This window comes from Babylonia areolata, chromosome 11 (assembly GCF_041734735.1).
Source record: "Babylonia areolata isolate BAREFJ2019XMU chromosome 11, ASM4173473v1, whole genome shotgun sequence".
NCBI lineage: Eukaryota > Metazoa > Mollusca > Gastropoda > Neogastropoda > Buccinidae > Babylonia > Babylonia areolata.
Genome location: NC_134886.1, coordinates 16,073,185 through 16,085,054, shown reverse-complemented (window position 1 = coordinate 16,085,054; position 11,870 = coordinate 16,073,185). Strand labels below are relative to the sequence as shown.

General features: G+C 44.6%; 1 protein-coding gene across 1 annotated transcript in view; it reads right to left on the bottom strand.

The window, feature by feature from the left end:
• Nucleotides 1-11,870, bottom strand: part of LOC143287578 (sodium/myo-inositol cotransporter-like) — a 67,075-nt gene that overhangs the window by 6,547 nt on the left and 48,658 nt on the right. Inside the window, exons 11-15 of the mRNA XM_076595683.1 lie at nucleotides 11,627-11,734; nucleotides 10,170-10,320; nucleotides 7,942-8,110; nucleotides 3,496-3,717; nucleotides 1,050-1,317 (exon numbers count right to left, since the gene is read on the bottom strand). Coding sequence (XP_076451798.1) covers nucleotides 1,050-1,317; nucleotides 3,496-3,717; nucleotides 7,942-8,110; nucleotides 10,170-10,320; nucleotides 11,627-11,734 — 918 coding nt within the window. The remainder of the gene's footprint in view (nucleotides 1-1,049; nucleotides 1,318-3,495; nucleotides 3,718-7,941; nucleotides 8,111-10,169; nucleotides 10,321-11,626; nucleotides 11,735-11,870) is intronic.

The following is an 11,870-nucleotide window of genomic DNA, read 5'->3' as shown; positions in this document are numbered from 1 at the left end:
TTTGATTTTTGTCACATTTTCAACTTGCTCATTACAAATAATTAGTCGGGTAATTTGCACTAAAATATCATATTTTCCGGACAAATGGATACCTGCACATACAAATTATACCAGAACAGCTACAATAAAAAAAAAGAGAGAGAGAGACAGATACACAATGCATTGTGACCTCTCCAAGTGATAGATAATATGTATGTGGGGCCACACCACCTCCTTCTCCACCACCTCCTCTTCACCCCTCTCACACACAGTCACTTCATCCAGTTCTCATCAGATTGCATTGGCCAAGTGCCAAGGAAATCGCTCACACGGTGTCCTGCTTCACACGGTGTCCTGCTAAATATTCGGTCACTTTGTGTCATCTACTACAGCTGTAAAGTTGGCATCACTCACTGATAGTCGTATCTTGGCCAGTCTCTTCATTGCTCCCTTTATTTTCAATCAAATCATCCTACAAAAGTTCATCACTGTCTTCTCATTTGAATTTACACTTCAGTTCTTTCCTAGCATCAGCTAAAGAAAGCAATCTTGGTTGGTTTCATGCACCCACGATCGCATGTCTTGAATACAGGGTCCAACATTTTGTTGAGCGAGCGACGAGAGGAGCCAGGCAAACACTGCGGCAGTAATCCAAACAAAACATTCAAATAAAAAGACTGCCTCATGACGTAGATGGGGTTTCTAGCTATGAATAGAATATAGAAAGATTCCCCAAGCTAAAGCTACCAGTATTTTTGTCAACGAACTCAATGCAAACCAGGGAAAAGTGGGAATATTTTGATGATGAGTTATCTCGTCATTGTGGCAGTGAAGCGTACATGCTCAAACTGACAAGTTATCTCGTCATATAGGCAGCCTAGGGGTTACGTAGATAGACACAAACAAATGTATCAATCAACTGACTTCAGCACTTTACATTTTGTAGCATTACCCAGGTAGATATGCACACACACACACACACTCACATACACACGCACACACATGCGCACGCGTGCACACACACACACACACACACACACACACGCACATCAATTGATAGAGCTTCTCACCATTTTCTCTGTCGCTATCATCATTCTCAGAAGTGCTTCCCAGTGTGTAGGCCTCCTGTTCTTTGGCACAGGCGCCAGTCTCTTCTGCTCCAAGGCTTGTTGTTTCTTGGAGCTTCTCGCTGGGTTGTTCTACGATCACTTCTTGGTTGAGTCCCTTTTCATCCTTCATCATACCAACTTCTGCCTCATCTGACGGGGACGACATCTCAAGGTCAGTGTCCATCAGGGGTGAGGGTTTGTTCCGGCTCCAGTAGGTCGTCTGCACCAGCTGTATGGAGACAACGCCATCGTCACTTCTTGGGAATTGTCTGAGAGCAAAGTCTGTGTGTCTGTGAAGTGACTGAGGGAACAGAGAGAAGTCTGTGTGTGTGTGAAGTGACTGAGGGAAGAGAGGAAAGTCTGTGTGTGTGTGAAGTGACTGAGGGAACAGAGGAAAGTCTGTGTGTGCGTGTGAAGTGACTGGGGGAACAGAGGAAAGTGTGTGTGTGTGTGTGAAGTGACTGAGGGAACAGAGGGAAGTGACTGAGGGAACAGAGGGAAGTCTGTGTGTGTGTGAATTGACTGAGGGAACAGAGGAAAGTCTGTGTGTGTGAAGTGAGTGAGGGAAGAGAGAGAAGTCTGTGTGTGTGAAGTGACTGGGGGAACAGAGGAAAGTCTGTGTGTGTGTGAAGTGACTGGGGGAACAGAGGAAAGTCTGTGTGTGTGTGAAGTGACTGAGGGAACAGAGGGAAGTCTGTGTGTGTGTGACGTGACTGAGGGAAGAGAGGGAAGTCTGTGTGTGTGTGTGAAGTGACTGAGGGAACAGAGGAAAGTTTGTGTGTGTGTGTGAAGTGACTGAGGGAACAGAGGGAAGTCTGTGTGTGTGTGACGTGACTGAGGGAACAGAGAGAAGTCTGTGTGTGTGTGACGTGACTGAGGGAACAGAGGAAAGTTTGTGTGTGTGTGTGAAGTGACTGAGGGAACAGAGGAAAGTCTGTGTGTGTGTGAAGTGACTGAGGGAACAGAGGGAAGTCTGTGTGTGTGTGAAGTGACTGAGGGAACAGAGAGAAGTCTGTGTGTGTGTGACGTGACTGAGGGAACAGAGGAAAGTCTGTGTGTGTGTGGAGTGACTGGGGGAACAGAGGAAAGTCTGTGTGTGTGTGAAGTGACTGAGGGAACAGAGGAAAGTCTGTGTGTGTGTGGAGTGACTGAGGGAACAGAGGAAAGTTTGTGTGTGTGTGAAGTGACTGGGGGAAGAGAGGAAAGTCTGTGTGTGTGTGAAGTGACTGAGGGAACAGAGGAAAGTTTGTGTGTGTGTGTGAAGTGACTGAGGGAACAGAGGAAAGTCTGTGTGTGTGTGAAGTGACTGAGGGAACAGAGGAAAGTCTGTGTGTGTGTGAAGTGACTGAGGAAGTATGTGTGTGTGTGTGTGGAGTGACTGGGGGAACAGAGGAAAGTCTGTGTGTGTGTGAAGTGACTGAGGAAGTCTGTGTGTGTGTGTGTGAAGTGGCTGAGGGAACAGAGGAAAGCCTCTGTGTGTGTGAAGTGACTGAGGAAGTATGTGTGTGTGTGTGTGTGAAGTGGCTGAGGGAACAGAGGAAAGTCTCTCTGTGTGTGTGAAGTGACTGGGGGAACAGAGGAAAGTCTGAGGTGACTGAAGAAGCAAACAGCAACCTCAACATTAGATTTGCTGATATAAACTAAGGAACTGAGGAACACTTACACATACATGCCACTTGTGTACGAGCACACACAAACGCATTCATACACCAGCACAAACATACACACACAGACCACACACACACACACCAGCACCCACACACACACACATATGCATGCATGCAAACCTATGCATGCATATACACACATATTAGCAAGTACCTATACTATAGGTGTAGACTTTGTTTTTCTTCTATTTTCTGATCTAAAACTCATGAATGAAAAAAACAACAAAAAAAACATTAATGCCTTAAGAAGTCATCATACCTGCATGCATTCGTACACACACAACACAGGTCAACACTCAGGCCATTTTCCCCAAACCCAGTTCATTATACCACCCCCTCTCTTCCACCTTCCAAACACCCCCACACCCCTTCCTGTTTCCCCTGTCCAATACCACTTTAAATGTAATATTGATGAACAACAAAAACAACAATACATGCGCGCACGCACACACACACACACACACACACTGTAGTTACAAACTCTGACACAAGGTGTATCAGTATCAGTATCAGTAGCTCATGGAGGCGTCACTGCCTTCGGTCAAATCCATATCTGCTACACCACATCTGCCAAGCAGATGCCTGACCAGCAGCATAACCCAACGCGCTTAGTCAGGCCTCGAGAAAAAATAAAATAAAATGAAAATAATAAAATAAAATAAAATAAATAAATAAAATAACAAAAAATAAACTAAACTAAACTAAACTAAACTAACACACCTCCAATAAACGTTACTCACAAACTTGGGGTCCGGAGGCTCAGTGAGGTAGCTGATGACCAAGGCGATGGTGGCCGTGAACACAGTGGTGAACAGAGCAAAGTACATGTAGTGGAACTTGCTAAGAATGGGCGGCACCTCCATGCTGTCCGAGCCACAGTAACCTTGACCTTGGTAGATGAACTTGAGGACGAGACGGAAGAGACCAATCACAAGGGCCAGCATGAGAGACCAGAAGGCTCCCTGTCAACACGTTAGGGTTTCATCACAAGGCAGTACTAATTCTGCTGAAGGATACAAATACCTACAAGTTAATGTATTCATTCACTGAAAACAAGTCAACCCTGTTCCTCCAGAGTAAATATACTTGTATTAAGTCAGAACAGGCACTGCTGAACATCACCAGAGTGCTTCAGCAGCAGTGCATGGTCTCCTCTTCCTGGTGACCTAGCAACAATAACTCCCTGTGCACTGCCGGCGCCGGGACTGTGACAGACAGATATATCCAGATGTGGCTGTGTAGGGGGGGGACTGTGACAGACAGATATATCCAGATGTGGCTGTGTATAGGGGGGACTGTGACAGACAAATATATCCAGATGTGGATGTGTAAGGGGGACTGTGACAGACAGATATATCCAGATGTGGCTGTGTATGGGGGGGGACTGTGACAGACAGATATATCCAGATGTGGCTGTGTATGGGGGGGGGACTGTGACAGACAGATATATCCAGATGTGGCTGTGTATGGGGGACTGTGACAGACAGATATATCCAGATGTGGCTGTGTATGGGGGACTGTGACAGACAGATATATCCAGATGTGGCTGTGTATGGGGGGGACTGTGACAGATAGATATATCCAGATGTGGCTGTGTATGGGGGGGGACTGTGACAGACATATATCCAGATGTGGCTGTGTATGGGGGGGACTGTGACAGACAGATATATCCAGATGTGGCTGTGTATGGGGGGGGGGACTGTGACAGACAGATATATCCAGATGTGGCTGTGTGGGGGGACTGTGACAGATATATCCAGATGTGGATGTGTATTGGGGACTGTGACAGATAGATATCCAGATGTGGCTGTGTATGGGGGACTGTGACAGACAGATATATCCAGATGTGGATGTGTGTGGGGGACTGTGACAGACAGATATATCCAGATGTGGATGTGTATGGGGGACTGACAGACAGATATATCCAGATGTGGCTGTGTATGGGGGGGGACTGTGACAGACAGATATATCCAGATATGGCTGTGTATGGGGGGAGGGGACTGTGACAGAGATATATCCAGATGTGGCTGTGTATGGGGGACTGTGACAGACAGATATATCCAATTGTGGCTGTGTATGGGGGGGGGGACTGTGACAGATATATCCAGATGTGGCTGTGTGTGGGGGACTGTGACAGACAGATATATCCAGATGTGGCTGTGTATGGGGGGGGGGACTGTGACAGACAGATATATCCAGATGTGGCTGTGTATGGGGGACTGACAGACAGATATATCCAGATGTGGCTGTGTATGGGGGGGGGGACTGTGACAGATATATCCAGATGTGGCTGTGTATGGGGGGGACTGTGACAGACAGATATATCCATATGTGGCTGTGTATGGGGGGGGACTGTGACAGATATATCCAGATGTGGCTGTGTGTGGGGGACTGTGACAGACAGATATATCCAGATGTGGCTGTGTATGGGGGACTGTGACAGACAGATATATCCAGATGTGGCTGTGTATGGGGGGGGACTGTGACAGACAGATATATCCAGATGTGGCTGTGTATGGGGGACTGACAGACAGATATATCCAGATGTGGCTGTGTATGGGGGGGGGGGACTGTGACAGACAGATATATCCAGATGTGGCTGTGTATGGGGGACTGTGACAGACAGATATATCCGATGTGGCTGTGTATGGGGGGGGACTGTGACAGATATATCCAGATGTGGCTGTGTATGGGGGACTGTGACAGATAGATATATCCAGATGTGGCTGTGTATGGGGGGGACTGTGACAGATAGATATATCCAGATGTGGCTGTGTGTGGGGGACTGTGACAGATAGATATATCCAGATGTGGCTGTGTATGGGGGGGACTGTGACAGATATATTCAGATGTGGCTGTGTGTGGGGGGGACTGTGACAGATAGATATATCCAGATGTGGCTGTGTGTGGGGGACTGTGACAGATAGATATATCCAGATGTGGCTGTGTATGGGGGACTGTGACAGATAGATATATCCAGATGTGGCTGTGTATTGGGGACTGTGACAGATAGATATATCCAGATGTGGCTGTGTGTGGGGGACTGTGACAGATAGATATATCCAGATGTGGCTGTGTATGGGGGACTGTGACAGATAGATATATCCAGATGTGGCTGTGTATTGGGGACTGTGACAGATAGATATATCCAGATGTGGCTGTGTGTGGGGGACTGTGACAGATAGATATATCCAGATGTGGCTGTGTGTGGGGGACTGTGACAGATAGATATATCCAGATGTGGCTGTGTATGGGGGGGGACTGTGACAGATAGATATATCCAGATGTGGCTGTGTATTGGGGACTGTGACAGATATATCCAGATGTGGCTGTGTATTGGGGACTGTGACAGATAGATATGTCCAGATGTGGCTGTGTGTGGGGGACTGTGACAGATATATCCAGATGTGGCTGTGTGTGGGGGACTGTGACAGATAGATATATCCAGATGTGGCTGTGTATGGGGGGGGACTGTGACAGATGTGTCCAGATGTGGCTGTGTATTGGGGACTGTGACAGATAGATATGTCCAGATGTGGCTCTGTGTGGGGGACTGTGACAGATAGATATATCCAGATGTGGCTGTGTATGGGGGGGGACTGTGACAGATAGATATATCCAGATGTGGCTGTGTATGGGGGACTGTGACAGACAGATATATCCAGATGTGGCTGTGTATGGGGGGGGACTGTGACAGATAGATATATCCAGATGTGGCTGTGTATGGGGGGGACTGTGACAGACAGATATATCCAGATGTGGCTGTGTATGGGGGACTGTGACAGACAGATATATCCAGATGTGGCTGTGTATGGGGGGGGGACTGTGACAGACAGATATATCCAGATGTGGCTGTGTATGGGGGACTGTGACAGACAGATATATCCAGATGTGGCTGTGTGTGGGGGACTGAATGAGCGGCATGGGAGTGACTGTATTTCTGCGGTTTGTGTCCTACCTTTCTCAAAGATCCCAGTCAGTCTTAGTGACCTGTGTTCAAAGCCGGTTCTCACTGATCATGGTGTACCCCAGGATTTTGTACTTGGACCTGTGCACTTCTTTCTGTATACTCAGCCTCTAGACCCTCTTATCACATCACAATGTTTCTAGCCAGTCCTTTGCTGGTGACACCCAGCTTCCTGATTCATGTTCTGATCAGATACAATCCACCATTGATGACATTCAGAGCTGTATCAGTGGTGTAAAGTCTTGCATGACAAATAATACACACAAACTGATTGACGACTAAACTGAAGCTCTTCTGATCAGAACTAACAAGAAAAGTAACCTTGAGCCAGTGAAACAACACAGTGGATCACAGTAAAAATAAAATTAAAAAAAGAATCTACTTGTAATACTTCCCCTTGGCCAGGCAAAGAGAAGGCAAGATCAAATCTGTGTGTAAAACTTGGTGAGTCAGGTGAATTTTGTGCTGTGACAGAAAATGTGTTGATAAAAGCTCTACAAACTGCCAGAACTCATCACTGAAGAAATCTCACCAGCTCTTGACCCTAGCCATTCAGCTGAACAAGTTCACCAACAAGAAACAGTGTTCGCAGAGAGGGTAAGAAAATAACAGCATCTTCCGTCTCATCCAGGTATGTACAGATAAAACACTGTCTGACTCTTTGCAGTGAACTGAAAATAAACTGCAGGCTAATCCATGTACAGCACATCACATCAGCTTTAAAAAAAAAAAAAAAAGAAGAAAAAAAAAAAAGGAGGAAGCCAATGCCTTACCTACGCAAATACCAAAATGAACTGGTCAAGCCTTAACTCACTGATGCTCCGCCCGCTCGGTATAACGTGCCGTAATGTAGGATTCGACGGATCGCTGAATTTTTTTTCATACACTCAGCAGTGTTCAATTAAATGGAAACTAATCAGGCTTTCTTGAGGGACCAGTCTAGGAAAAACTGAGTTATTTCCCCTTGAGAAAACTGTGTTAAAATGTTAAAAGAGACAGTAAACTTTCTAGTTATATATAATTTGTATGTCTTTGTCTCTGTGTGAAAGTGTGTTGAATTTTTTAAATACGCCAATATTTGCCCGTCACAGCAAAACTACATGAACTATTTAACCACATCTCCATAGAGTTAAAAGCCTGCCAAATGCTGTCCAAAATTTAAAAAATGAAATAAAATAACCCTGTGTGTATGTATGTATGAAAACGTATTCCTCCTCACCTTTTCATTCACTCTAGGCACCAGAAGAGCCAGCAGGAAAAGAGCAGCAAAGGGTGGAGCCAGGTAATTGGTGACTTCGTTAATGTAGATGAACACCTGGCCTCCGCTCGTTTCTTTGATGATGGGTACCCAGGCGATGGAAACACCCACCATGACAATAATAAACAGCCTGCAACAAGACATGACGGCGATGGAAACAGCCACCATGACAATAATAAACAGCCTGCAAGAAGACATGACGGCGATGGAAACACCCACCGTGAAAATAATAAACAGCCTGCAACAAGACATGACGGCGATGGAAACACCCACCATGACAATAATAAACAGCCTGCAACAAGACATGACGGCGATAGAAACACCTACCATGACAATAATAAACAGCCTGCAACAAGACATGACGGCGATGGAAACAGCCACTGTGACAATAATAAACAGCCTGCAACAAGACATGACGGCGATGGAAACAGCCACTGTGACAATAATAAACAGCCTGCAACAAGACATGACGGCGATGGAAACAGCCACTGTGACAATGATAAACAGCCTGCAACATGACATGACGGCGATGGAAACAGCCACCGTGACAATGATAAACAGCCTGCAATGTGCCATGACCTCGATGGAAAACACCATGACAATGATAAACAGCTTGCAACATGACATGACAGCAAATGGAAACACCCACCATGACAATGATAAACAGCCTGCAACATGACACAACAGCAAATGGAAACACCCACCATGACGATGATAAACAGCCTGCAACATGACATGACGGCGATGAAAACACCCACCATGACGATGATAAACAGCCTGTAACATGACATGACGGCGATGGAAACACCCACCATGATGATGATAAACAGCCTGCAACATGACATGACGGCGATGAAAACACCCACCATGATGATGATTAACAGCCTGCAACATGACATGACAGCAAATGTAAACACCCACCATGACGATGATAAACAGCCTGCAACATGACATGATGGCAAAGGAACACCCACCATGACGATGATAAACAGCCTGCAACATGACATGACAGCAAATGGAAACACCCACCATGACGATGATAAACAGCCTGCAACATGACATGACGGTGATGGAACACCCACCATGACGATGATAAACAGCCTGCGACATGACATGACAGCGATGGAAACGATCCAGGCTTTCACACAATGCCACGAATTTAACTCATTGGAGATGTGCTGGCGCCGAAGCGCCAGTGCTCCGCCCGCTCAGAATGATGTGCCGTAGTGTAGGATTCGGCGTATTGTGGATTTTTTTCATACACTCAGCAATGTTCAATTAAAGGGAAACTAATCAGGCTGTCTTGAGGGATCAGTCTAGGAAAAACTGAGTTATTTCCCCTCAACCGTTAACTGCGTGAAAGGCTTTTTTTCTAGACTTTTCTGGACTGGGTGAAAGGTTGATTCTTTTCATAACCAAACTGGCGGCGAGACAAATGCACTACCTGCGTGAGGCTGTCGAAATTGTGACAGAAGGAGGATCAGACATTGAACGTGACCTCCTTGACACTGGTGATGAATTCTGATGATTTTTCTGATGATGATGACATTCAGTTAGTACCAGATGATGATTTTGAAAGTGACGCCGAAACTTTGCTGACTGACCCCTACGATGCCGAGACAGAAATCGACAGTGACGGCCATACTGCAAATATGTATGTGCATGCACTGAAGGTCAGAGCACATGAGTTGGGTCATGCTGCAGATGTGATGTAGCCTGTACGGATTTGTCTGAACGCGGCGACACCTTGAAAAACTTAAACTGTTCATGTAATTCATTTGAAACACACAAGGACACTAACAAACACAAGCAGAGAAAAGCACAATGGCTACATGGAAGCGCTGGATTGTTGCCCAAGTTTCCTGGGTCTGATCCCCAGTTTTAGCACACCTTGTGGGCTAAGGGTGGAGATTTTTCTGATTTCCAAGGTCAACATATGTGCAGACCTGCTAATGCATGAACCTCCTTTGTGTATACATATAATCATGCAGGATAACAAATGCACACATTAAAGATCCTGGGTTAGAGAAAAAAGAATATACCCAACCTGAACCTCCCCGAAAACAGAGTATGGCTGTCTACATGACAGGGTAAAAACAGTAATACAAGTAAAAGCTCACTCATACATACGAGCTGCAGCTTACGAACGCTGAAGAAGAAGAAAATGTCAGCAGATCATACAAAACTACCTCCCAACCACCATGAGCTCTGTAGTGGTGGCAGATTTCCGGAACTTTCTCCAGACATCCATGGTGAAGAGGGTGCTGGCACTGTTGAAGATGGAGTCCAGGTCGCTCATCAGCGCCGCAATCATCACAGCCATCATCAGTCCTCTGGCACCTGAAGTGAACCCACATGAAAAATGACAACCAGGACAAAACCGATTCTGGGAATGAGATACTGAATGATTTTGACTTTACTGATGAACTGAGAACATCATGCAAAACATATCTGACTGAGGACCGAGGAGAGGAAAGGGGAGAGAAGGGTGAGGAGAGAAGAGGAAAGGGAAAGACAATGCTAAACATGTTCAAAAACATTTTCAGATATATCAACAAAGCTGAAGTAAGCTGACAGACAGCTGATTTGAGGGCTGGCTGTTTTTCACCAATGACTGTGAGGTTTGTGATTAAGATCCCAGCTGCACCATGTAGGCTGAAGTGTGAAGGAAAGAACAAACGAAAAGATAAGAAAGAAAGGAAGCAGAATAACAGAAAGACAGAAAAAAAGAAAGGAAGAAAGATGTAAATAAACATAAAAAACAAAGAAAATGTGGAAGAGCTTGTCTATAACAAACCTGAGTAGCAGACAGAATGGAGCCGGGCACAAGGTAGAAAGCGTTCAATTTGCACAGAGTACTGAACTGCTTATGCAAGATTTTGCATTTTTTCAAAATTAAACTTGATTTTTATCATTATAATTATTATTATTATTGTTATTGGTATGTTATCAATCTAAAATACCTTGATTATCATAATCATTATTATTATTGCTACCTTATTATTATTTTTCAAAATTTTATTATCACACTGTTGTATACATTTCTAAAACTATATAATTTAGAATTGTCATTATAATCATTACTTGTGTCATTATTATTATTATTATTATTATTATTATTATCATTAGTATTATTACTATTGTTGTTGTTGTTCTTATTATTATTATCACATTATCATTTTATTTTGTTATCGATTTTTCTTAATGTATCATTATTTCCTAAACTTCATTATCATCATTGCAAGCTCGTATAACATTCATTTAAAAAAAAATTTTTTTATAAGTATTATTATCATCATCATCATCAGTAATAGCAGTAGTAGTCATAGTCTCCGTCGTCATAATAGTAGTAGTCATCATAGTAGTAGCAGAGTAGCAGTCATCAATATCATTATTATCAAAGATGATGAAGAGGAAATCTTGACTGCAGGACTTGAAACAGGCAAAAAAATGGGTCAAACTGACCTGTCTGTGGCAGTTTTACCTCTGTCCTGGTTTTGTCCTCTCTTTTCTTCTCCATTCTTTACTTTTCTCCCCATGAGGAAGGGCCTAGGGCCCGGAAATTCCTTCACCAAAGGACCAGCTACCACCTACAGGTCAGTTTGACACCATTTTTTTGCCCATTATTATCAAAGTTGTGACCTACCTTCCGGCATGACTCCCAGCACCAGTCTGGGATAAGCGATGTTGCTGCAGCCAGCACGACTCTGACACACCTGCATGCAGTAGTCTGGGTTGGTGCAGGCCACCTCATCTGTAAGTGACCAAGACGGACAGTCGTTCTTATCCTCTGTGTGACTGGTATGGACAATTACTTTTATAGTTTTATGCTGTTTTGCATTAAATCTTTCTTCTCCTTCCTTTTGTATGTTACTGAGTATGTGTCTATC